At 38.2% G+C, this 25,898-nt stretch overlaps 1 protein-coding gene across 2 annotated transcripts in view; it reads left to right on the plus strand.

Annotated features, from left to right (window-relative positions):
• KIF13B (kinesin family member 13B) overlaps positions 1-25,898 on the plus strand; it is a 200,005-nt gene that overhangs the window by 139,977 nt on the left and 34,130 nt on the right. For both annotated transcript variants that reach the window (XM_072796102.1, XM_072796103.1), the window contains 7 exons: positions 82-137; positions 1,855-1,979; positions 3,477-3,653; positions 6,407-6,499; positions 10,238-10,390; positions 11,480-11,557; positions 13,099-13,152. In XM_072796102.1, the coding sequence (XP_072652203.1) occupies positions 82-137; positions 1,855-1,979; positions 3,477-3,653; positions 6,407-6,499; positions 10,238-10,390; positions 11,480-11,557; positions 13,099-13,152 (736 nt within the window). The remainder of the gene's footprint in view (positions 1-81; positions 138-1,854; positions 1,980-3,476; positions 3,654-6,406; positions 6,500-10,237; positions 10,391-11,479; positions 11,558-13,098; positions 13,153-25,898) is intronic.

Here is a 25,898-nt window from a genome sequence, read left to right on the forward strand (position 1 = left end):
TGTGGGTTAGCGCTGCATCTCGAAGTACATGTTGCTGAGAAAGTCTGCTTTATTTAAGATGCGATTTGTTCATTGTTTTAGGACCCCAGTTCCTGGGATGGAAACACACATTCCTGTTATATTCCTTGACTTAAATGGTAAGTTAGGAGGTGCTTTCTGAAGTCCTGCCTCTGACAAATTAGTGTCCAAGTAATACTTAGATTCCAACAAAGTTTGCAGTAAGGCAATTCTACTGTAAGCCCAAGGTTAGAGTCCATTTTGTGTACACTGAGGGACATTAACCCTTGACAAAGAATGAATTTTCTGTAAGAATAATAATTTTTTAACCGTACTAGGTATGTTTATCCTGTCGCATTCTCACATTTCATTCTATAATCTGTACTTATGTGTATGCTTTGTTCTTATCATGTTAGGATGGAGTAGTCGTGTTTTCCTGCACTTAGAGTATTGTCTTTGTTAATTCTTAGGAAAAGACTTCTCTCTGAAAAAGACTAGTTAAACTAGTGATGCTTACGTAGCATGCTTTCTTTTATGTGGTATTTTCTTAGCATTGTCTAACAAATTTCTCACTTTTTCTGTGAGTTCTTATACCCTTCACTCCTGCATTGCTTGTTTATGAGAAACTGTCAATTTTTTCTGACTTTTTTCTCCTTCACGTAAAATATTTTGGATGTGGCTACATTTTACATTTGCTCTGTTCAAGGAAGGAAAATAAAACTGAAAAGATAGATTAAAGAGCTAAAAATAAGGTAAAAGTCAGCAGTTAAATTCCTAAAACGTTTGCAGAAAAAACGTGTGGTACAATGAACTATCCTAAATGGACAAGCTTGGGTATCCTCAATGGTTTTCTTCTATCTAGCTGAAAGTAAGTTATGATATCTGAGGTATTTATTTAGCATCTTGTACTATTTAGCTTATTTAGACATATGGAAAATTATATATACAATTATAGATTTATTTTATAAATAAATAAAATAAAATTATTTTATTATAAAATTATATAAAATTATTATACGCAACCAGCATTAACAAATAATGCTTAGCCACTTCTGCTGTCTCTCCACCTGAGAGGGTTTCAGATAGAGTGTTTTGCCTCTATCCTCCCTTGTTGTTCTCTGACACTTTGGAAGCTGAGGGTTACTACAGATTATTCTCATATTAGGTTCCTAGACAGGTGAGGTGCTCATGTGTGTGCATGTGTGTGCATGTGTTTAGAAGGGTAATAGTCGAAAACAATAATAGCTTATAAAAGACCTGTTTGTACGGATATCCCAACACATGATGAAGAGCTTTTTCAGCCTTATGCCCATTCTTGCACGAGCTCATGTACTAGAAAGATACTTTTGATCCCTACTCACAAGCTTCAGATAGATAGGGGATTGGGAGGGCCAGACTTAGAACTAAATAACTAAAGGGCCAAGGGGCAACCCTCCAAGTTTCTGGCTCATGTAGCCAATTGATTCTTTTGTTGAACTTAACTGTCAGATAATTGGAATCACCCTCGCTTCTCATTTCTTCAATGCACTAAAAGATAGGGAATTTGGGTTATAATCCTATCATTAACATTTATGGGCTGACCTTGAATAACCTCTTGGGTATCTTGGCTTCGTTTGCCTTCCATGTAAAATAAGGCATAAAGGTAGGAGATTGGATAAGATAATTTCTTGAGAGTCTATCCATCTCTAAGAACTGTGAACTGTTTAATGGACCTCTTCCGTGTCATGTAAGATTTTAGAGTCAAAAGCAAATGAAATTTGAGGCAGTAGAATTTTAATACTAAGCACATTGAAATTTAGCTGGTAGGGGTTATCCTTTAAAATGATCTCTGATTTAATGGAACTTCTTCGCTTTTAGCTGATGATTTCAGCTCCCAAGATAATCTTGATGACCCAGAAGCTGGTGGATGGGATGCTACCCTTGCTGGGGAAGAAGAGGATGAGTTCTTTGAACTGCAGATTGTAAAACAGCATGATGGAGAGGTAAACAAATATAACTAGGGGAAATCAGCTGAAAAGTAGTTTCTTTAACCTTTCCATGCAGCTTTTGAAACAATCAGCAGTGTCATCATTTTAATGCTTATATTTCTCAAGAAATAGATATGAAAGCCTTTCATTATGACTTCCAGAAAGAGCAGAATCCCTTCCAGAAGGAGTAGACAGCCAGATTATGTCCCTTGACCATTTTAGTTCCCCTCCTGGTAAAGGATCTCTGTTAGTATTCATAGTTCAGGTCAGTAGTGGTCCCCTGTCCGGGGAAATGCCACTGAAGTACATACAGATAAAACAATACAATGTTGGGTATTTGCTTTAAGATTCTTTAGTAAAAACTTCTTAAGAAGAGAAAAAGAAGAATAAATGAAGGCAGTGTGGCAAAATCTTGATAATGTTTGAATCTGGGTGATGGGTGTATAGTGGGGGCTTATTTTCTAGTTTTGAGTATATTGGAAAAATTGGAAAATAGTTTAAATAAGGAAAGCTGATGTGATGCTCTGAAGGGCCCATCATCCCTTAGTAGTATTCCTAAGATGCAAAACTTTATAGTAGGGAAAAAACCCAACACACCCAACTGTGATGCGTTCTGTACAACAGTGGGCCTGTCTCCTTCTTTAATAAGTCAGTGTCCTGAGTGACAAAGGGCTGGGGAACCATTTCAGATTAAAGTAGACTAAAGGAGCATGACATCTAAATGCAATTAGTGATCCTGGATTGAAACTTTTGAAATACTTGAATATGGACTATGTATCATATGATCGTTTTGCATCGATGGGAAATTTCCTGAATATAATTGTCCTATGGTTAAGTCAGAGGATGTTCTTGCTGTTAGAAGGTTCTTGCTAATGAATTTAGACATGTAGAGTTACAGCTCTGTAACTTACTCTAAAGTGGTTCACCAAAAAAATAATCCTGCCTGTGTGTTATGAGTTGTGAGAAAGAGGAAGGAAAAGTGGCAAAATATTAACAGCTAATGATTTCAGGTGGAAGATAACACAGGACTTCATTGTCCTGAATTCACATCTTTTCTTTATGTTTGAGCATTTTTCAAAATAAAAACATTTTATTTTTTTAAAGATTTTATTTATTTGAGAGAGAAAGAGAAAGCACAGAAACAGGGGGGGAGGGGCAGAGGGAGAGGGAGAAGCAGACTCCCCACTAAGCGTGGAGCCTGATGTGGGGCTTGATCCCAGGGCCTTGGGATCATGACCTAAGCCCAAGACAGACACTTAATCGACAGAGCCACCCAGACGCCCCAAAATGAAAACATTTTAAAAGCCAGCCAGCCAGCCAGCCAGAAACATTATCATCTATACTTCCCAGACTAAAGAAATGGAGACCACATGCTCATATTCCGTAGTCCCTCAGGGCAGTTCTAGTAGATCTGCACTCATGACCAGTATGTATAACTTTAGCCAAGCTAAGATGTTTCCTTGTGAAGTTTTTTCAAGGAGGAGAGGGAAAAATATGTGTCTTTCTCCTCAGGTGAGAGCAGAAGCCTCTTGGGACTCTGCAGTGCACAGCTGTCCTCAGCTCAGTAAAGGCACCCCAGCGGATGAGCGAGTGTATCTGATTGTGCGGGTGACAGTCCAGCTTAGCCATCCTGCTGACATGCAGTTGGTATTACGGAAACGAATTTGTGTCAATGTTCACGGCCGGCAGGTGAGTCGTTAATCCTAGTTGAAGAAATGACTTTAATCACAGGTCCAGCATGAGGGCAGGGCCAAGAATGATTGCTCTGGCCTCCTGTCCAAACAGCCTCTGTGCAGCATTGAGCTTTTCTCTTCGACACAACTGCTGCTGTCCTGTACCCATGCCTGCCTCATTCCCGGCTCCTGCCATCCTGACTTCCTCCCAGACAGTATTCAGTTGTTACATGAGTCTTTCGTATTCCATAGTCACAAATTAAATACATTCTTTTGGGTGCCACATAGCTCTGTCAAAGCCAATTCTCTGGTTTTGTTTTTGACTTTTCATTTGCATTGTACAAGATGTGATGGTTCTCTGCAGATTGGCCGTTGTTTGGACTTAGCCTCTGCTTTGCACATCTTTGTTGCCTCTCAGTCATCTTGCTAATTCGTGGATTCATATATTTGGAGAGTATACTCTGTGGAGCTTTTGTATAACAAGATGAGTTAAGAAATAGTCTGCATCTTGAGACAGCCAATGTCTGTCAGCATACGTAGCTGAATAAACAGGTGGCGTTTCTGTCGGGATAGCACTGCAGGTGCTCCCCAAGTGCTGGAAGACGGCAGGTAGAGGAATGGAGAATGCCCAACGAGCAACTCCGAGAAGGTGTCAGAGAGGGGTGGGGTAGCATGCCAGCCACTCCTCTGCAGGTGGGGATGTTTGGCAGGCAGAGGAAGAGAAATGGGCTGTTTTGTGCAGAGGTGTGCAGAGGCTGTGAGGAGAAGGACAGGGTGTGACAGGCTCAGACCCCGAGCAGCAGAATGTGACGACAGACAGTGTGACAGCAATGTGACGGGGTCGTGCTGCAGAGGCCAAGGCCATCGCTGTCCACATAGTTGCAGCTGGATTATGAAGGTCCTGGTGCCAGATGATTGGGTTTAGTAGGACACTTCTAGGGAAGAACATAAACTATTTCTGTCATTGACTTTGCAAATACAGGATTTGGGAGGCTCATTCTAGGGATTCTTTTAACTGTCTGTGCTCACTTTTTTTGAGGCCTTCTCAATACACTGACTAAAACCAGGACAGATGAAAAGAAATCTTTTCATTTAAAAGAGCACAGTCACGGTTGACAGAGTCCTAGATGTAATCTCCACCCCTAAAAATTAATCTTTAGTTCTAAATGTCACACTGATATCAATCTTTGAAATGAAGACTGGCGGTAATGCTGTTAAAATTGCAGCTCTTTAGCTCGGCAATCCAGCATCAATAAAATCCAGGTCATCAGGGTAGCTATAGACGTATATGGTATGCCTCCTGTTCACTCTTTTCTCCAGCTCTCTTTTCTCGGAAGTGTTTAAGGGATTGAAAAAGACGTGTTGCTCTAGAGGAGCATTTTGAAGAGTTATTTGCCATTCCTGAGCTAGAGATTCTGGTTGCCAGGCACTGAGACTGACCTGGTACAACCACCAGCCCCATGGAATCCTTAACAGAAAAGATGCATCATGGAGTCACCAAGCTTCTTCTGGCATTTTTTTTTTTTTTTGGTGTGTTTTTAAGTAATTTTTAATTTTTTATTTTAATGATAAGAAGTTGCCACTTTTTTTTCCCCTGGTTGAAATGACTTGATATTATCAAATTGATACTGAATGACATGATTGATTAGGGCATGCCAGTTTCCCTTCCAATTTCAGGTATTTCAATCCTGAAAATTGCTTTTTGATAGCAAGAATAGGTACTTTCTTATGACGCTAATATATGTATATCAGCTTCTGTAGTTCCATACAGAAAGAAAATAAAAAGTAAAGTAACAACAGCACCGACACCTCCCCATTCCACCCGTTAAAAACAAAAGCTGTAGCTGTGCCCTGACCCAGCTCAGCATTGCAGTGCTCGAGTTGAGAGAGTGAAGGGCTGAAATCAGTGGTCTCTTTGCATTCTAAGAGCTACAGTCTTTTTAAAAAGTAACTAAAGATCACTGAAGAGAAAGTATTATTAAGTAGGTTTATGATAATATGTACTTATAAGGCCAAATGACTTGATTTTTCTATTTTCTTTGGGGATTTTTTCACATATTTGATACTTCCCGTTTGCATAAGGGAAAAAGGTCGGGTGTTGGTTTAATATTCTCTCTTCTTATCTTTATTCACCAATTGTATTCTGCCCTCATCCGTGCTCTCTTCAACCTCTACAGGATGTTCAGTCTTAGCAGCATCTTCAAATGAGTCATCTATGCATTAATTCAACAGTTCAATTCTTAACTGTGCGAAGAGCACAGTCAGCATAAACAATGACCATGCACTCTTAAATCATTCTTCATAACGATCCTGCTTTGGTCAAGAATTTAATGTCTGAACTTGTCAATATTCATGCTGTAAGATGTCCATTGTACTGGAAAAAAAAGAAAGCGTAAGAGTCACCAGTCCTCACTTACATCTTAGAAGGGCATTTATTGTGTCGAAGTCAACAGTCTTATTTCTGTAGCTTTAAGCAGAGCAGAACCAGATGCCCAGTGTCAGTTTCCAGAATTTTGGGTTCACATTCTTCATATATTGGGAATAGGACCTGTCACATGGCAGAAACCTAATAAATTGGTTTTGTGTGCTGAAACAAAGTTGAAAAGCCTATATTTAGTGATTTGGATTTCAACTTGTTCATCTTGGAAATATGCTCTTCTGTTTCTTTTTGATTAGAATGAATGTAGTATCCTTTGTGCTGTCTCTTTGTTAATGTAAACTCAGTTTTTGAGGTAGGAAACCATATTTTTCTGTTTTGTTTTTCTCTAGGGTTTTGCTCAGAGTCTCCTAAAAAAGATGTCACATCGAAGTTCTATTCCTGGCTGTGGAGTGACTTTTGAAATTGTCTCCAATATTCCAGAGGTGAAGGATCATATGAAGTTTGAGTTTACTAAAAATAAACATGTAAAAAGAGCTAACTCCCTGAAAGTCACCTACCTAAGAAATATATAGTCAGTGAAAATGTATATTTGGTCAAATGCTATAGATTTGTAGGGGAAATTTCCTAGTCTTAATGTGATTCATAGTAAAATATATTTGTGGCTTTAAGGGTTCTGGTTTTAGTATTTTGTTAAAGAACTTCCTTTTGAAAAGCAAATCAACACTCCTAGAAGACAGCACTCCTTTTCAGTCCCAGTAGACCTAGGGAAACACTATTGTAATCCTTAAAGGGAAGCAACAGGGATCCCTGGGTGGCGCAGCGGTTTAGCGCCTACCTTTGGCCCAGGGCACGATCCTGGAGACCCGGGATCGAATCCCACATCGGGCTCCCGGTGCATGGAGCCTGCTTCTCCCTCTGCCTGTGTCTCTGCCTCTCTCTCTCTCTCTCTGTGACTATCATAAATAAAATAAAATTAAAAAAAAAAAAAAAAGGGAGGCAACATAGCACAAAATAGAGATTCAGGCTTTTATTTTGGGATCACACAGAAATGTATCACTTCTTAGTGAGATGAACTTGGTAAGTTACTTGGAGCCTAATTTTTTTATTTTTTAGTTGGGTTAATGATAGCTTCTGTACAGTTTTGTTTTTAAGGATTAAATGAGATGATGTCACAAGTCATTGTGCACACACTAAACAGTCAATTGTAATTGCCATCATTATAGCTCCTATTATTATTTTCTTCTCCTTATTTCTCTTTCTGAACTGAGAAAGTCATAGGAATCAAACACATGGAGTTTGAAATAGCCCCTGACGGAAGCTGGCTGCATGGTGTAGTTTATATATGCTTCCTAATATTTTATTCACCTGGGCTTTGGCACAACTGGTAATGGAGGCCTTCCTTCCTTGCTGGGGGTGGGGGGGGTGGGTAAGGAGGATTCTATTAGGAGGATATTGGAAAAGAGAGAGAAGAGCACTTCCTTTTGTTATACTCACTATCTGAAATCAAGGAGTAAGTGAGGAGGTGCAGATTGTACTTTGCTTGGGAGTGGAGATGTGGAAATGTGCACTGGAAGTGGACACTCCCTGCTAACCACACTGTCCACATCATCAGTCTCTTCATTTTTGAGGGCTGGAAGTTGTTGATTCTGTTGAGCATTTGAGCAATAGGTGGACAAAATATATTTTAACAGAGAGATTAGTTTTTGGAAGACTGAAAAGATTACCTAGGATATAGGCTTTGTTTTAGATTTCTTGTACTATAAGAAATCTTATACTGGATCTTCAAAGTGTTAGACTTCCACAGTAAATATTAGCTGCTTAACTATTTAATTTGGAGTCAGCTAAACATTTAAAAGCCAAGTCTGTCTTCTGTCTGTTAGACTGGCTGCAAAACCGTAGGTCTGTAGTAGATTACTCTCTGTATACTTAGGTGCTCAGCTAGAGACTTACAATTTATTCTCTGTGTCTGAATGTTTTATGTGTCTTTCTGGCTGTTTCATATCTTAACTCTATAAATGGTTTGAATGCAGTTAAAGAACCCCTATAGTAGACTCCCTTACATTTTTCCATTTCTCTCATCTTCCTTACCCTCCTGTCTCATCCCTTACTGATTATAGATTTTTTTATCCCCTTTAAAAATGATTTTGTTCTCTGGGTGATAGTTTTCAAAGGGAGGAAATATTGAGGGGGAATCAGCTGGGAGATAAGCAGATAGCCTCTCTCGTTGAGCTACCTGTTAATAATTAGCTACACATCTAAGTTGACAAGTGTTTTTTTTTTTTTTTTTCTTCACAATATCAAATCCTGATGATAAAGAAAAAGGCACAGTGAGACTTAAAACTTACAGAGAAAGGACCACACTTAGTTTATTTTTTATTTAAAAGCAAAATAAACAGATTCCTTAAGGAGCGAGATTTATCATGAAAAATCCTTGAGAAGTTCTTTATGTTCCCTGTTAGAGTAGCTCTGAAAGCTTGGTGGTAGAAAGAACTGATGATGGGCCAGACTGCAGGAGATGGTTCCACCATTCTACCCCAGGGCCCAGTTACTCCCACCTCTGGGTGCTTACCCAAGAGAAGTGACCATGTGTGTCCATAAAGATATGTACAAGAACACTCATAGCAGCCTAATGCAGAGTCACCTAAAACTGCAAACAACCCAACCATCTATTGGGGGTGGATGGATAAGGAAATTGTGGTATATCCATAGTGTGGTATATCCATATCCACTTAGCTACACAAAGAAATGAACTTCTTGTGTGAATCTCAGAATCATTATGCCATGTGCAAGAAGCTAGATACAAAAGAGTATGGTTCCATTTATGTGAAATGCTAAGACAAGTGAATCTAATCTGTGGGGAAAGAAATGACCCCTGCCTTGGGGGAAAGGTAGGGATTGACTGTGAAAGCTGTCAGTGAACTTTCTAAGGTAATGGAAATGTTTTGTATCCTGATAGTGATGTGGGTAACATGAGTGTATACGTTTCCATAAAATTCAAGTTTCCCTTTTCTTACAAAATCAGAGTAATATTTATTCCCTTCAGACACCAAAAAGTATTCTGTGTTAAGAGGTAAAAGGATTACTCTTATCAGGAATCAGGAGACCTAAATTCTAGTCTTGCCTCTTTTGTCAATTATGTGGTCGCCTTTCCTCATCTATAAAATAAGGATGATTGCTTCTTTTCAGGATTATTAAAAGGCTCAAATGAACCATAGTAGGTTCAAGATAGAAGTTTTATAAACTTAAGCCACCTTCCAAATTCTTCCACATTTTATCTGTTCTAAAGCTCATTAAAATTTTTAAGAATACTTTTGACATTAGAACACATCTTAAAATTGATATCTTAAAACTAATTGGCAGATTTTTTTTCTCCTTATTGGTATGTAATTTTTTTTTCCTTGAAGTTGATGGCAACTTCAGATGCATAGCCTATGGCTATATATTTTGTAGTTTTTGGCATTATTATAACAAATTCACAAGTAAATAAAGTATCAGTTTTTGTCTGATAAGAGTAATTTGTTATGAACCAAGTTTGCCTGACATGATTAAATGCACTAGCAAGGACCCTTCCTGACTTGAACACCCCATTTATACGCAAGGGCCATCACTCTAGAGGAGTGGGGTGGGGGTGGGGGTGGGCTCCGTGGGAAAGCACAGTGAGGGAGTATTTACCTAGATACTTTGCTTTTGGCCCCGGTTACTCCAGAGTTGCGGACTGAGACCAATTTTACAAGCTGCCACATGTTGAATATGTAGTCCATGGTTGAAAGCCAAACCTACTTTTCATTCTTACTCTCCATACCTGTGTCTGCTTCCTGCTAGAGTTGTTTGGATCCCAGCTTCTCATTCCTGTCTTTTGCCCCTCATGATGTATTTCTGAAGTGTGGTGGTAGTTATATTTCCAGCTTTTTCCACCAAATCCTTTCTAGCCAGTAATGTTTTCATTTACAATAGAAATATAGAAGAGAATGGTGTTATTGAGAATATGCTGTGTTTCAGTGGCACTGTGGTTAACTGTTCAAGTTAACCTAACCACCGTTGATATCATGATTTCTGTGGGAAAATGAGTTTTGAGTTCCAAAAGCTAGTGTTAAATTGGAATTTTGGAATACCATCCCATTTGTTAGTACTCTTTGTGTGTGTATTTGTATAGATCAAGAAGCTTTTATGTTTTCTTCTACAAAGTATTTCATTTTAATACCCAACTTTCTGTTCTCCAGGATGCCCAGGGAGTAGAGGAACGCGAAACATTAGCAAGAATGGCAGCTAATGTTGAAAACACGGCTTCTGCTGACTCAGAAGCTTATATTGAAAAATACCTCAGAAGTGTGCTGGCTGTGGAGAACCTTCTCACTTTAGATCGTCTCCGCCAGGTTAGTCAACATAGCTGGTAGCAGTGGTGCTGACCCAGCCTTATTCTCTTTACCTCTCTGCAATTCACAGTGTTGTTACATCTAAAATTTTATGGTTTTTTTGTCTTGTTTTGTTTTTACATCTAAACTTTTGAAGCCTCTCTCTCTCTCTCTCTCTCTCTCTGTGTGTGTGTGTGTGTCTTTCATGAATAAATAAATCTTAAAAAAGGGGGGAGGGGCAGCCCAGGTGGCTCAGCGGTTTAGCGCCACCTTCAGCCCAGGGTGTGATCCTGGAGACCCGGGATCGAGTCCCACGTCAGGCTCCCTGCATGGAACCTGCTTCTCCCTCTGCCTGTGTCTCTGCCTCTCTCTCTGTCTCTTTCTCTCTCTCTCTGTGTCTGTGTCTTTCATGAATAAATAAATAAAATCTTTTTAAAAAAACTTTTGAAGCATCTCTTTAAGTGGAGCATATTAATTTAGGTTAAACTTGTCAATTAAGTCTGTGAACATACAAAAGCTCCACTTGGAAAGTTACTTTCACCAAGATGCTAAATGATATCTAGTTGCCTTGAGGTAATGGGGGGAAATATTTAACGCTTGATGGCTAAAGAATTATTTTAAAAGTCCTTTAACGATGGACAATAATGTTGCTAAAGAAATATGTAGGAATGTGGCAGATTGGGCCCTTTTTCGCTCACCACAGCCCTGGAGTGGGTCTCTAGAAGGGGTAATAGAGATGCCAGCAGTACACTACTTGGTGGAACTCTCTACCTCATTTTATGTAGCAATATTGAGACTTTCGGTTTTAACCAAAGAGCCTTATGAAAAATAAAAGTGACCTAATTTTCATATCTGTCTCCTGGGACTAACTTCTGGCCAGCTTCAAGGGAGCCATCAGTAGATAAAGAATCATCTAGGTAACCCATCAGCTGAATAATTAACTTTGAATGTTCCACAGTGATTGGAATAAGGTCATTCCACGGTGTTAAGTAACAGCCATGATTTAAAGAACTAGGAATATATATGTAGTGATGGTAGCTGAAAGACTGCTGTACGTGGTATTGCTTTGGAGGTGCATCTCTGATCTGTATTCTTCCTCTGTACTGACAGGAGGTTACAGTGAAAGAGCAGTTGACAGGAAAGGGGAAGCTGAGTAGGAGGAGTATAAGCTCTCCAAACGTGAACAGAGTAAGTACATGGACTCCCCATTCTGCTCTGCGTGGGCTCTCCTTCCCTGTTCCTCTTTCCTTGGATGACTCTTTTCTATCCTATAACTCTCCTCTCAGATATCATTTCCTTCTCTGAACTGATTTAGGCGCCCGTAGCGTCTGTGCAGACCTCTGTCATTGTCCTCACCAATATGATAGGGAAAGTGTCTGTTTAATCACATCTTTAATGTTTCTCACTAATTTTTGTATGAGCAGTGCCTGGCACAATGACTGGGTGTTCAGTGTTTGTTGAACTAAATAAAGCAAAACTAGCCGAGTGCCTTGGGCAAACGATTTGAATTTTCTGGGCCTAACTTAATTACTTTTAAATTGAGGAGAAATCTGGACTAGTTTACAAACTCAATTGCTTAAAGGCAATCCAGGATAGTATAAATGAGTAAAAATAAGTTAGGTATGTTTCATAACAGTGTCTTAAGTTTGTTATTCTTTTTTAAAACATAGGTATAATATATGTGCATATTAAGCATGCAAATAATTCTTCACAAAGAAATATGATTGTGGCCCTGTGATTTATCTCTCCTTTCCTTACTTTTGACAAAGATGTGGATATGAGAAATATTAGCTTGGTCTAACTTTACACCAAGAAAAACCACAATATAAGCATTGTTATAAAGAGCAGCTGAACCTTAGTCTTAATGCTTGAGAGACTGTAGTGAGTGGTAGGGAGAGTATCAAATGGGAAGGTACATGTGGCCCCGGAGTGAGTGAATGATGTCACTAATCATCTCAGATGAAAGATTGGGAACTTCCGCAGACATTAAGAAATATCACTTTCTTTCAACTTAAATCTTCTCATTTCCTCAGAAAATGATACATTAAAATACAGAGGTATTTGCAGAGATTTGGTATTTAGAATTCTGTGGTTTAAAATAAATGGTCTGTGTCTATACGTCTGCTACAAATACCAGAGAAGGAAGTTGTAAGATCAGGGCATGGTAAAATAATCAGTAACCTGTATCCTTTAAATAGAAGGGGATACACAGATGAAGTATCCCTTACCCAGGCCTAGGTGATTGTTGCCTCAGTGTAAACTGGGTATCTGATCTTATACAAACCTCCCACCTTAAAGTTCAGTTCAGTTAAAAAAAAAAAAAATTGTGAGTGGTGCCTGGGTAGCTTAGTTGGTTAAGCTGCCAACTCTTGACTTCAGCTCAGGTCATGATCTTGGGGTCCTGGCATTGAGCCCCACGTCAGGGCTCTGTGTTCAGCAAGGAGTCTGCTTGAGGATTCTCTTTCCTCTCCCTCTGCCCCTCCCCCCCAGATCGTGTGTGCCCAGTCTTCCTCTCTCTCAAAATAAATAAATAAATCTTTCGGAAAAATTGTGATAATGTGTCAAAGTATAAGCTAGCCCAGTTTACAAATTTGGTCTCGACAGTGTCTCTGGTCCCATCCGACTTTAACATTCTGTTGATGTGGTTTTCAAATTCCTGTATTTCCAGGACTGGAGATTTCTGCACTTTCACACTTAAAGGACTAATCCCCTCTTTATTTCTTCTTCAGTTGTCTGGGAGCCGACAAGATCTTATTCCATCCTACAGTCTAGGCAGCAACAAGGTAAGTTTTTATAACTATTTTTCCATTGGCCTTAGACTAATTTCCCATTCACCTTTCCTCTTTTCACTCAAATATCACACGCTTGTTTTGCATGCCAAAATTTCTCCTACTCTTCTATGCCATGTGAAATTTATTGGAAAGTGTTTATAGTTCATTTTTTTTATCTGCCAGTTAAATTAAGGCTTATGAGACCTCATTACTCTACTTTTTAAGGGTTAAAAACCAATTTTGTTGCTGAAGTTCATATTTCTATGTAAAATATTCTTCCTGTTTCGTCAAGAAAAAACTTTAAATCAGAGTTTTAATAGTAAAATAATCATGTAATGTTGCAAATGTGTGAGGAATAAGATTTTGTCTTTAAGTTAATCTTATTTGCCAGAAGAAATTAAAATACAAGAACAAAACTTGTTTTAGCTGGGATTTATTTTTAATGTTAGTGTTCCCCAATTTAATAGTTTTAAGCATTGAGAATTCTTTATCTGTTACTTAAAGGGATCACATTCGAAATTATCATAACTGTATGTCCTATATCATAGTTTTTTTTTTTGTTTTTTTTTTTTTTTTCCTATATCATAGTTTTATGCCTGATGTTTTTTGAGGGACCTAGTTAGATGTTGGTACTGTTAACTGTAGGCAACACACTCTGTATTGAAATCTTAACCCTTGAGGAGTTTAAAAGTGAACAATGTCTTATAAAATGGCCTGATAGGGATTTGTTTCAAAATAATCTTGGGGGAAGATAGGGGTATAAATAAAAGAAGATTGGTTATTTAATGATAATGGTTATAGCTGCATGGAATTTGTTATGCTTCCTTTTTTTTTTTTAAGAATTTATTTTTTTATATATTTGAGAGAGAGTGCAGAAACAAGGGGAGAGTACAGAGGGAGAGAGAGAAGCAAGCTCCCTGATGAGTGGGGAGCCCGACACAGGGATCAGTCCCAAGACCCTGGAATGGTGACCTGAGCAGAAGGCAGATGCTTAACTGACTGAGCCACCCAGGCACCCTATACTACCCTTTCTACTATTATTATTTATTCTGCACTCTGTTTTTCTTTGTTTGAAATTTTCCTTATAAAAACTTAAGAAAAAGAACAATTGATGAATAATTAGACTTATTCTTAAGGTCTAGATTACTAGGGGTTTGCCTGAAATAATGGGATATATATATCTCATCAATATGTGTGTTACAGGTAAACTCCTAGTAACCAGGCAGCCCCGGTGGCGCAGCAGTTTAGCGCCGCCTGCAGCCTGGGGTGTGATCCTGGAAACCCAGGATCGAGTCCCACATCGGGCTTCCTGCATGGAGCCTGCTTCTCCCTCTGCCTGTGTCTCTGCCCCTCTCTTCGCTCTTTCTGAATGAATAAATAAATAAATCTTAAAAAAAAAAAAACTCCTAGTAACCTAGATCTTTAAAATGAGCTACATGTATGTATATCCATGTTTATGGACATATAAATTCCTCTCCAACTCATTAATTTACTGATTACCTATCATGTCTCTGAAAGTGTTATAAGCACTACTACTTTATACTGATCCAGTGATAGGTTTGATTAGTTATTGATAAGCACAGCACAGGTTATGATTACGAGAACAAAGTTGAGTTTTGGGGAAATTGATTGTGTCATTATTTTTAAATGTACGTAAATGAAAATTTCTAAGGAAAATAGAAGAAAAAATGAATTTTTGTTTTTTTAAATTACATCTAATCCAAATTCTCAATTATATTATAAATTCCTTGAAAGAAGTGGCCAGAATTTTCTATATACCCCCAGTTTCCTTATGTTTAAATAGAGCAAATAATAGTATCACTTAAAAGAAAGTTATTGTGCTTCATCTACACCAAATAAATAGAATAAATAAACATAGATGCTATACTAGAAGTATGATAGAGTACGAGACTGAAGGAGGGAGTGGACACTTTTATAGGCATTATTCACAGATCAGGAGAAGCTGCAGAGAGGTGATAATCCCCCCTAAACTGAAAGATGATGAGGTCCATCTGAGGCAGGGAAGGAGTGAATGCAACAGTGTGAACAAAAGCATGGAGGGATGAACAGGCTTGCTGTGTTTATGACACTGCATGCGGTGTGACTAAAGGAGGGGGAAATAGTGACTACTATTGTGGGGTAGAACCCAGAGAAAAGAGACCTGATTGTAGAAGTGTACCAAGGAGTAATGGAGGAGACGAGGAGCCCCTGAAGGGAGTAATGGCTATAACATGGTTAAAGTTGAATTAGCAAATGTTTTTTAACAGTCCACCTAACCCCCACTCAGGTTCCTGGTTGGTCCATAAAGTCACTTTAAAGTATACAATATAAGTATATACAGTTACTAATGCAAAAATATGAAAAAAAAACTTAATTTGCAGATGGAGAGATCAGGTCAGGGTGAGATTCAGCAGTGGGAGGGAGAGGGAGAGTGATTCAGGTTAAATTAAGGAGATAGAATCTCTATAACTCCATGGACAGGAAGGTTGGGGGAGGGGAGAGATGAGGGTGACGTGTGGAGTTCTGGATGACTGAATAGAGAGATGAACTGTAGGAGGGGCAGTTTTGGGGTAGAAAATGAAGTAGATCAATTTTTGACATAAGGTATCTGCCAATTGAAGGGTCTAGAAACCTAGACTGAGGAGCTGAGGGCATAATTGAAACTGAGTGAGGCATCAGATCTAAAATGGGAGCTAGAGGGCATGATAATACTCATGGGTACTTGCCAGAGGAGAAGCTGGATGGGGCATGGAGAGGGAGTCACCAAAGAAGAAAGAAGACCCAGCAGAGAATGGCTTGGAAACTTGGCCAGAAGGGACTTTTTAAGTTGTTCAGGTTTTTTTCCCCAAAGATTTTATTTATTTACTTATTTTAGAGAGAGAGGGTATGTGCACACATGAGAAGGGGGAGGGGCATAGGGAGAGGGAGAAAGAAAGAATCTCAAGCTGACTTCCCTGCTCAGTGGGGAGCCTAACATGTGGCTCAGTCTCACAACCCTGAACTGAAATCAAGAGTCGGATGCTCAACCAATTGGGCCACCTAGGTGCCCTGGCTTTTTAAGTTTTAAGAAAGACTCCTTCCAGTTTCCTCAGAGACTATAAGATGAGAACTGAAAAGCTGTTTCAGATGTGACAGTAAAGAGTTTCTTAGAGACTGTTCCTAGGGCAATTTCTGTGGATGTTTGGGGACATGTCATATTAAATGTGTAAATGTAACATTACACATTTTTGTTACTCTACCAGAAGCTTCCCTTTTTTTATCTTCTCGATTTCTTGGGATATCCTAGGGAAGATGAGGAAAAATCTGATTTTTTACCCTCTCAGGTTCTACTGATATCGTGGTGCCATCACAGCAACAAGGATATGGATCCCTCCACTGTATTTCAGGGTATATTTTGAGATGTCATATATTTCAAACAAATAACTTTTCCCCTCATTGCAGCAGTTCCCAGTTTTCCTCAAAATATGACCTTGCTTGCCACTCCCCAATCATACCAGTCCCCACTCTCTGGAAGTATGTCAGGGAAAACAGAAGGTGCCAGTTTGCCGCTACTAACTTTGCTCCCAATTCAGTTGTGAACTATTATTTTTATCTCCTTTTGAACTCCTCGTATCCATGGGCCTTGAAGGTTACTAGGTGTAGCTTTCGTCAACATCTCATCGGTATGAACATGCCTTGACTTCTTGCTAGGTTGAATGAATATCCACATATCATAATTAGAGACCTTTAGGTATTCAGTAGGAGAAAGGTAGAGGAAAACTCTTCTAAGACAGATTTTTATGGGATGGGCCTGTTTAATGAGTAAGGAAATTCAGACAATAGAAGATTATAACTATGATGCTAGAAAACAAAGTGAAAGGAATATGAAGGAAAGAGGATTTGATTCCAGGCTTACTTCAGAAGGGAGTATAGAGTAGCTCTCCCATTTTCAGAGGAGGGCTTCCCTCAGTAATTTTATCATCTAAAGCAGATCATCTTAAAAGATTTTCAGGAAAAATAAATATTTTTAAAATTATACTTTCTTACTAGGGAGAAAAAAAAAAACATTCCCTTGCTAATAGCAGCAAGGAACAGAGGTCCTCCCTGTGGCCTTTAAATGAAACAATGGAAAACAGTTTCATATGCAGCATTGCCTTGTATTCAAGATGTTTTTAATACTATTCATAATATAATTCCTCAAGATTAGGTCGTGCTTAAACTAATTGACCTACAAATTATTAAAATCCTGTTAAACCCCTTTACATAGCAGCAATGCTTATGTACCTGTGAAATGACATATGTACAAGAGTATTGAAACATTGTTTATAATGGCAGACGATAGGAAACTAAATGTCCATTGGTTTGGTCTGTATTTAACCTATTTAATCAGACGATAGGAAACTAAATGTCCATTGGTTTGGTCTGTATTTAACCTATTTAATTAATGCAAACCAAACCAATGGGCACATGCCATACACACACACCCCCACACACATACATGGAAATAAATAAATGGGATACTATGCAGCTATAAAAATGATTAGGAACCCGTCCAGATAACATGGAAAAATTACTGGGATATACTTAATAATTAAAAATGAAGTGCAGAGTGGTGTCCAGCTCTTGGTTTCTGCTCAGGTCATGATCTCATTGGTAGTGGGATTAAGCCCAGAGCTGGGCTCCCTGCCCTGCTGGGGAGTCCCTTTGAAGATTCTCTCCCCCTGCCCCTCCCATGGCCCTCACTAAAAAATAAATCTTAAAAAAAAAAAAAAAAAAAAAAAAAAAAAAAAGGTGAAGTGCAGAGGGGCTCCTACATGGCTCAGTCAGTTAAATGTCCAACTCTTTTTTTTTTTTCTTTTTAAATGTCCTACTCTTGATCTCAGCTCAGGTCTTGATCCCAGGGTTTTGAGTTCAAGTCCCATGTTGGGCTTCACATTGGGCATGGAGCCAATTAAAAAAAAATAAATAAAAATGAAGTGCAGAATAGTATACTGCCATTTATATTACAAAAGGAGGGAGACAGGAGAGAAGTGTGTGTGATTATTTATAGATTTGCTTACATATACATAAGAATCCCTAGAAGGATATATAAGAAGCTAATACCATTACTTATCTGCCTGGGCAGAGGGTGGAAATATGTGGGGAACTGAACAGGTAGGGGTAGAGGTAGGAGATTTTTCACTATGCCTTTTTATATTATTTGGTTTTTGGATTGTGTGAACAAATTACCTATTTTTTTAAAAATCAGATTTAAAAACATATACATGTGTGAAAATCTCAATAGAAGCAGAAAAAAACATTTCTCAAAGTACAACAGTTTTTCAAAAAATAATATTAGGATTGAAAATTTTTATTCCCCCCCCAAAAAAAGAATTAAAAAAAAGAAAATTTTTATTACCTGCTCTCTTAAGTAGCTAGAAGTTTTTGTTCTCTTGTGTATAATGGTTTGAGAAGGTCTCGAATTGCTTTATCTATGATAATTTGTACACAAAATCCTAAAAGAAATTATTTTGAAAAATCTCAAAGGCTCTTTTTTTTTTCTCTTTGGGGTACTGCCTGAACTCTTCAAGTTTTCAGAGATCCAAGGAGAGAAAATTAATCCATTAGGTTTTCCTAATGAGTAGGATATAAGTACCATCCTACTACCTAAAACTTGCATCATACTTGTTTTTACCTTGAGAATAAGAATGAATTTCTAAATGTGGTTTTTATAAGATGACTAAGTTTGGCACTGTACTAATTTTTTGGCTCTTACTCCTTTGTAAAAATAACTTTGGTAGTCAGTATATAGGATTCTTTTCACATGCTTCTTGTTCTAAGACTGCAAAAGTATCTGTCAAAAGAGCCCAGGAACTAAGGCATGTTAGTGAATTTTGAAGGCTCTGGGATGTGAGGAGTTGGAGTTAATTCACATTAAGCAAATAATACAAGTACATATTTGAGAACTTGTCCTTTTCTTAAGTATGGGGCAGCCAAAGAAGAGTAAAATGCCAAACGTGCTTTGGGCATTCTTTTTGACTTACAGAACTTTCTCAGAAGCCCCATCTTGGTTTCTTTGCATGAAAGTATTTAATGCATAAGAGAGTTGAGTCAGGACTGCAGCTGCTTTTGCAAAGCCTGCCATTGTTTATATCTCTGCCTCCAAGATACAAAATGGGCCGTTGCTAGGAATGAACCACTTCATTTCCTGACCACTGTAAGCCAGACTGATGTCTCTGTTGTTCTTTCCCAGATGTTCCCCAGAACGGCCATATTGTTGGAAGTTGTGTTTTGCCTCAAACAGAGATGGGCAAGATAAGTTAACTTAAATGATGAGCATCCATTTGGTTGACAATTGTGTTCTCTGCCATCATTAACAATAAATGGATAGATTTAAAAAAAAAAAAAAAAGAGAGAGTTGAGTCAGAAATGTAATTTTAACCTAGTGTTGATGATGCTTATGGTGCTAGAAAATGTGTTTTGAAAGAATTGATTATTAGTTACACCTACCTTGCAAACTTATATGGGCCTATTTCTAGGTTCTGTATCTATTAATGTATGTGTCTGTTCCTCTGATCTTTTTTTTTTTTTAATTTTTTTTTATTTTATTTATTTATGATAGGCACACAGTGAGAGAGAGAGAGAGGCAGAGACACAGGCAGATGGAGAAGCAGGCTCCATGCACCGGGAGCCTGACGTGGGATTTGATCCTGGGTCTCCAGGATCGCGCCCTGGGCCAAAGGCAGGCGCTAAACCGCTGCGCCACCCAGGAATCCCTGTTCCTCTGATCTTGATTATGAAAGCAGGATTATAGGCCACAGAATTTGATGTGCTGTCTTCCCCTGTGTAAGACAAGAACATTTCAGGTTAGTTGAAACAATATTCAGAAGCCAGGAGAGGCCACAGAAGAGGATCGCATCTCCCTTTCCCCTCCTGATTTTCAGTTGATATCATGGCAAAGATGAGGCATTTAAGACACAGTGACATTAAAAGTCATGGAAAGGAAGCGGCGATGGAGAATTTTATAGAATTAGGGCTCTTGAGGAGGTGAGAGGAAGTGGTGAACTACTAAAAACAGTCTCCTCGTTTGGCCCATGACACTTGGAATTTGCCCAGCCATATTTTACACATCCTTATTATTGATGCTCACTACATATTAGAATTGTAATCACTTTACTGAGCTCCACCAAGATTGAATTGATGGACCAGTTAATCTTAAAAAGATAAATTGAATTTGATGAATGACTCCCAACTTTTAAATATACCTTAAGGCCTAAAAGAAATCATTATTTTTCTTTCCCCCTCAAGTTTTTACTTAAATTCCAGTTAGTTAACATACAATGTAATATTAGTTTCAGGTGTACCATATCGTGATTCATCACTTACATACAACACCCAGTGCTCATCACAACAAATGCCCTCCTTATTCCCCATCACCCTTTTGGCCTATCGCCTGCCCACCTCCCCTCCAGCGATCCTCAGTTTGTTCTTTATAGTTAAGAGTCTGCTTTATAGTTAGCTTCTCTTCTTTTCCCCTCTGTGTTCATCTGTTTTGTTTCTTAAATTCCACATATGAGTGAAATCATATAGTACTTGTCTTTATATGATTTCTTTCACTTAGCATAATGCTCTCTAGCTCTATCTGTGTCGTTGCAAATGGCAAGATTTCATCTTTTTGATAGCTGAGTAATATTCCATTATATATATATATAAACAGTATATACACTGTAATATATACTATTATACAGTATATATATTAATATACAGTAATATTCCACATATATGCACATACATACATACTGTATCTTCTTTATCCATTCATCAATTGATGGACATTTGGGGTCTTTCCATAATTTGGCTATTGTTGATTATGCTACTTTATTTTTTTAAAGATTTTATTTATTTATTAGAAACACACAGAGAGAGAGAAACAGGCAGAGGGAGAAGCAGGCTCCATGCAGGGAGCCCGATGTGGGACTCGATCCCAGGTCTCCAGGATCATGCCCTGGGCCAAAGGCAGTGCTAAACCGCTAAACCACTGGGACTGCCCTGATTATGCTACTTTAAACATTGGGGTGCATATATCCTTTTGAATTAGTATTTTTAGAAAGTCATTCTCGATAGGCTTTTCAATTAAAAATATATCCCTAATAAACTATTGGCCCTACACCAAAATAAAAAGGTACAGCTTTTGCACAGCAAAGCAGACCATCAAAAAATCCCAAAAAGGCAGCCTACCAAATGGGAGAAGATATATATGTATGTGTGTGTGTGTATATATATATATTTAATTATTAAATATATATATATTTAATTTTATTTATTTTAGTGAGAACATGAGCAGGGGGTGGGGCAGAGGGAAAGGGAGAAAGAGAATTTTTTTTTTTAAGATTGTATTTATTTATTTATTCATTGACACAGAGAGAGAGGCAGAGACACAGGCAGAGGGAGAGGGAGAAGCAGGCTCCATGCAGGGAGCCCGATGTGGGACTCGATCCCAGGTCTCTAGGATCACACCCCAGGCTGCAGGCAGCGCCAAACCGCTGCGCCACCGGGGCTGCCCTGAGAAAGAGAATCTTAAGCATACGCTACACTGAGCATGGAGCCTGATGTAGAACTCAAACTCATGACCCTGAGGTTATGATCTGAGCTGAAACCAAGAGTTGGATGCTTAAATGAGCCACGCAGGTGCCCCCAAATGGGAGAAGATATTTGCAAATCAAATACCCATTAAGGGGTTAATACCCAAAATATGTAAAGAATTTATACAACTCAACACTAAAACCCCCAAATAATTTGATTAAAAATGAGCAGAGAATCTGAATAGACATTTTCCCAAAGAATATAGATAGATGGCCAATAGACTCATGAAAAGATATTCAGCATCACTCATCATTGGGGAAATGCAAATTGAAACACTTTATGCCTGTCAGAATGGCTAAAATAAAAAAGACAAGAAATAACAAGTGTTGATGAGGATGTGAAGAAAAAGGAACCCTCATGCATTGTTGTGGGAATGGAAATTTGTGCAGCCACTATGGAAAACAATATGGAAGTTCCTCAGAAACTTAAAAATAGAATTACGATATGATCCAGTAATTCTGTTACTGGATATTTACCCAAAGAGAATAAAAATATTAATTCAAAAAGATATATATACCCCTATGTTTATTGCATTATTTACAATAGCTGAAGTATGGAAGCAACCCAACTGGCTGTTAATAGATGAAAGGTTAAAGAAGAGGTAGGGTGTGTGTATAACACACACACACACACACAAAGACATATACACACACAAGCACATACATAATATACAATGAAATATTACTCAGCTATAAAAAATAATGAAATCTTACCATTGTGACAACATGGATGGACTGAGAGGTTATGGTGCTAAGTGAACGAAGTCAGAGAAAGACAGATACCATAGGATTTTACTCATATGTGGAATTTAAGAAACAAACAAAAAAAGACACCCCCCCCCCCACTACAAAACCCAGACTCTTAATACAGAGAACACATTGGTGGTTGCCAAAAGGGAGGTAGGTTGGGGGAATGGGTGAAATAGATAAAGAGGATTGAGAGTGCACTTATCTTGATGAGCACTGAGAAATGAAAAAAAAAATGTGTATAATTGCAGTGATGTTGCTATTTACTGTTACTGGATATTTATTTCATCATTATTATAAAGCAGTTTTTAGATAGATATAATGAAAACTTAGCAAGCTTTTTATGACCAGTCTACCAAGATGGACATAGCTGCAGAATTAATTTCAGCAGATTGTTTGTTTTTCCATTTAAAAATTGGCTGTTCCTTTTGCAATACAAGGAACACTGTCAACTTAAAAATGTTATTTCTAAAGCCATTTTAGATGGAATTATACTTTTTAGTAAGTTAGTAAGATACTGTGCTTATCATCTTCTCATTGGAGTTTTTGATGCAGTTAAAAGTATCCAAAAGCCTAAATGAATATTCAGTTAACAAAACTGATTTTTGTGTGTTTTGGCTGCATCACATTCCTGAAAACTGCAATTATTCAGTGTGGCGCAAGTAAAGGCTGGAACCAAATATGAGTCACTTTAGTTGTATTAGAAACCACCTTTGGACCTGGGATTTAACTGGCACCTCTCTTTCTTTACCTCTTTGACACTTTCTTGATCAAAAGCAGACCTTTTTTTAAAAATTTTTTTTAATTAAAAAATTAAATTTTTTTTTTTTTTTTTTTAATTTGGAAAACCCAAAGAATTTGTGTCTGGGAAGAATAGTAACAGGAGAACTATAGGTATCTGGGGAAGACCAAAGCATCTTTTCAAGTCAGCTGAGAGCCTCTCATGCTTCTCCCTGTTCTATTTTGTCTTTATATATGATGCCAGCTACAAATAATTGCTATCTCGAATAGGGCTTTATTTTTTGGAATTCAGCCTGTTAGCACAAATAATCCCTAATAAGTATGAAGCTAGTTTAAGGCTTTAAAACAAAGCCAGACTTTTCCCTCTTGTATTTCCTCATCTTGGCTGCTTCTGAAGTTTGGTAGACATGCAGAATGTTAGAAAGAAATCACAGATTTATCTTTTCAGATTCCAGGCATTATATGTATATATACCATATTCTTCTCACTTTGAGAACTGAGCTCATAAGAGCAGAAAGATCCAGTGTTTGGCCAAGTCCTTTTTATTCACTGCCCTGAGTTCATCTCCCTTTGAAGTTTAACTGGAATGCATCCTTCCTCTGCCACCTCCAACTTTCAGTAAAGGGAAAATAACTCTGGAACAGCCAGGGATGTAAAATTTATTGGAAAGACACTAATTGCCTTGTCTCCGAGGGGCAGTGTGTGTGCAGTTAGACACTGAACCACAGGTTTCATTTCTGGTGAGAGAATGGACATGTACTATAGGAGAAAAAGCATAAGTGAATGATTTCAGTAAAATATTTCCCCAGAGATCTGTGGGTGTCAGAAGGAAGAGGGAGGAGCATCGTACCCAGTTTATCATCCAAATTTGTTGTTCCCTCTGAAGCAGTCTGTTCTTTTCAAGATCAATTTGAGACACTCTGTGTCCCGGTCTTTGGTTGGCGAGACCTGGGAACAGTTAGCATGTGAAATTCCTCAAGGTTAAGATGACGGTTAAGGTAGGATGGATGAAGTGAAATGTGTTTCTATTTTTCATCATCCGACAGGGATAGCAGTCTGGCTAAGGAGGGATGTGTATACTGCGTGCATCCTTTCAAATGTTCTCACTTGAGATATTTGTATATTTGAGACAGTAAAAGTTATGGCTTCCATTCTGATTTGTTAGTCACATTATGTTTAGGAGTGCCAACTGGGAAATATTACCCAAAAAGCTAGTGGATCCCCGAGTGCGCCTTGGGGAAGAGATGACACCTCCATTATTTGTCACTGGACCATTATACACCAAATGGCTGAGGTGCTGACTTCAAATCAGCTACTTAGCTTGCCTAAGGAACAGAGTGCCACAGCTGCCAAACAAGAAAGAAAAATCTAAAAAAGAAAAATGGATTTATTCTCAAATTAAGTAAGTTGTCTTCAAAACAACCTTGTATGAGCTTAACGCTGTAAGCAAAGCATGAAGCTCTTCTTCCTCTGAGAAGCTCCAAAGAGTATTGACCTTAGTGTTTAGCTTACCTGATTGTGACGTCCCAAAGAACACAAGGCTAGGGCTTCCCAGACAATTACGTTTAAATGCAAAAGACATTAACAAAACACTAACGTATGTAAATCAGTGTGTGATTCATAGTAACACAAATGCTCCTACAGTGAAGTATTTCAGAGTTCATGCTTCCCAAATCATCTCTTCATGTCTGTTTTGTTTCCTGGCTTCCTAATGCTAAGACATCATAGTTTTTTTTTTTAATATATCAAGTGCCGAGAGAGTTCCTAGGGAAAAGTGGCATTCTCGGAGGTAAACAGGATCCAGATCACTTAAGGTTTATTGATTTTATGATCAGTACTTAGGTTGCTGCTAAAAGCGGATAGGTTTCCAATACATATCTGAAACTGTAGAGGCCTTTCCACTTCCATCCATCATTAGGAGCACTGAATCGCTTTGCAGGCGATTACTAAGGAAAACTCAAATGTTGTTAGGGTCACTCATCTGTGGAATACCAGCTTAAACTAATATAAAATACTGTTATTTAATTCTGATGAAAAGGAAGTCAGAGTGATTATCAAAGGATCAAAGAGGGAAGCTTTTAGAAGATTTGCATCTCATCTCCATTACCTCGGTTTTGTTTGTAACATTTGGTTGGGGTTTATTTCTTTACCTGATGGGACTGATGTTAAAAGTGCTTTGATGATATCACCATTTTTGTGGCTCACCACCCGTTCTAGATTGGTCGATGAATCCATCACCCAGCTGGCATTGTTCTTGTATTATGCAGTGAAATCTCTTTAATGGGACTTTATAAAATAAGTTGAGGGTACTGTAAAACTTGTTAATCCAGAGACTTCCATTATTGGGAAGTGTGATTACTTGATTTGTGTTTAACTGGAACTTCCCTTTAATATAATCTGTTGAAAATAAGAGCCTTGGTAATATACTGTTCTAGAATTTTTACTATCATGAGCAGTACTTGAATGGGATAGAAAGATAGACCCTGGAGAAGGGAGAAGAGGCCCACAGTGTTAGTAAGGATTGTTCCTCAATTTCAGTTGAGAATCTGAAATGAGACAGTATCTTGAGGTAGACGAGCAGCAACAGCCTATGAGACAGAACGTAAGGGAGGATTTTAAAAGGAATGTCTTCATATATCCATATTTTGTGGGAAGCAACATGATGTATAG

Source organism: Canis lupus, chromosome 24 (genome assembly GCF_048164855.1).
Source record: "Canis lupus baileyi chromosome 24, mCanLup2.hap1, whole genome shotgun sequence".
Lineage (NCBI taxonomy): Eukaryota > Metazoa > Chordata > Mammalia > Carnivora > Canidae > Canis > Canis lupus.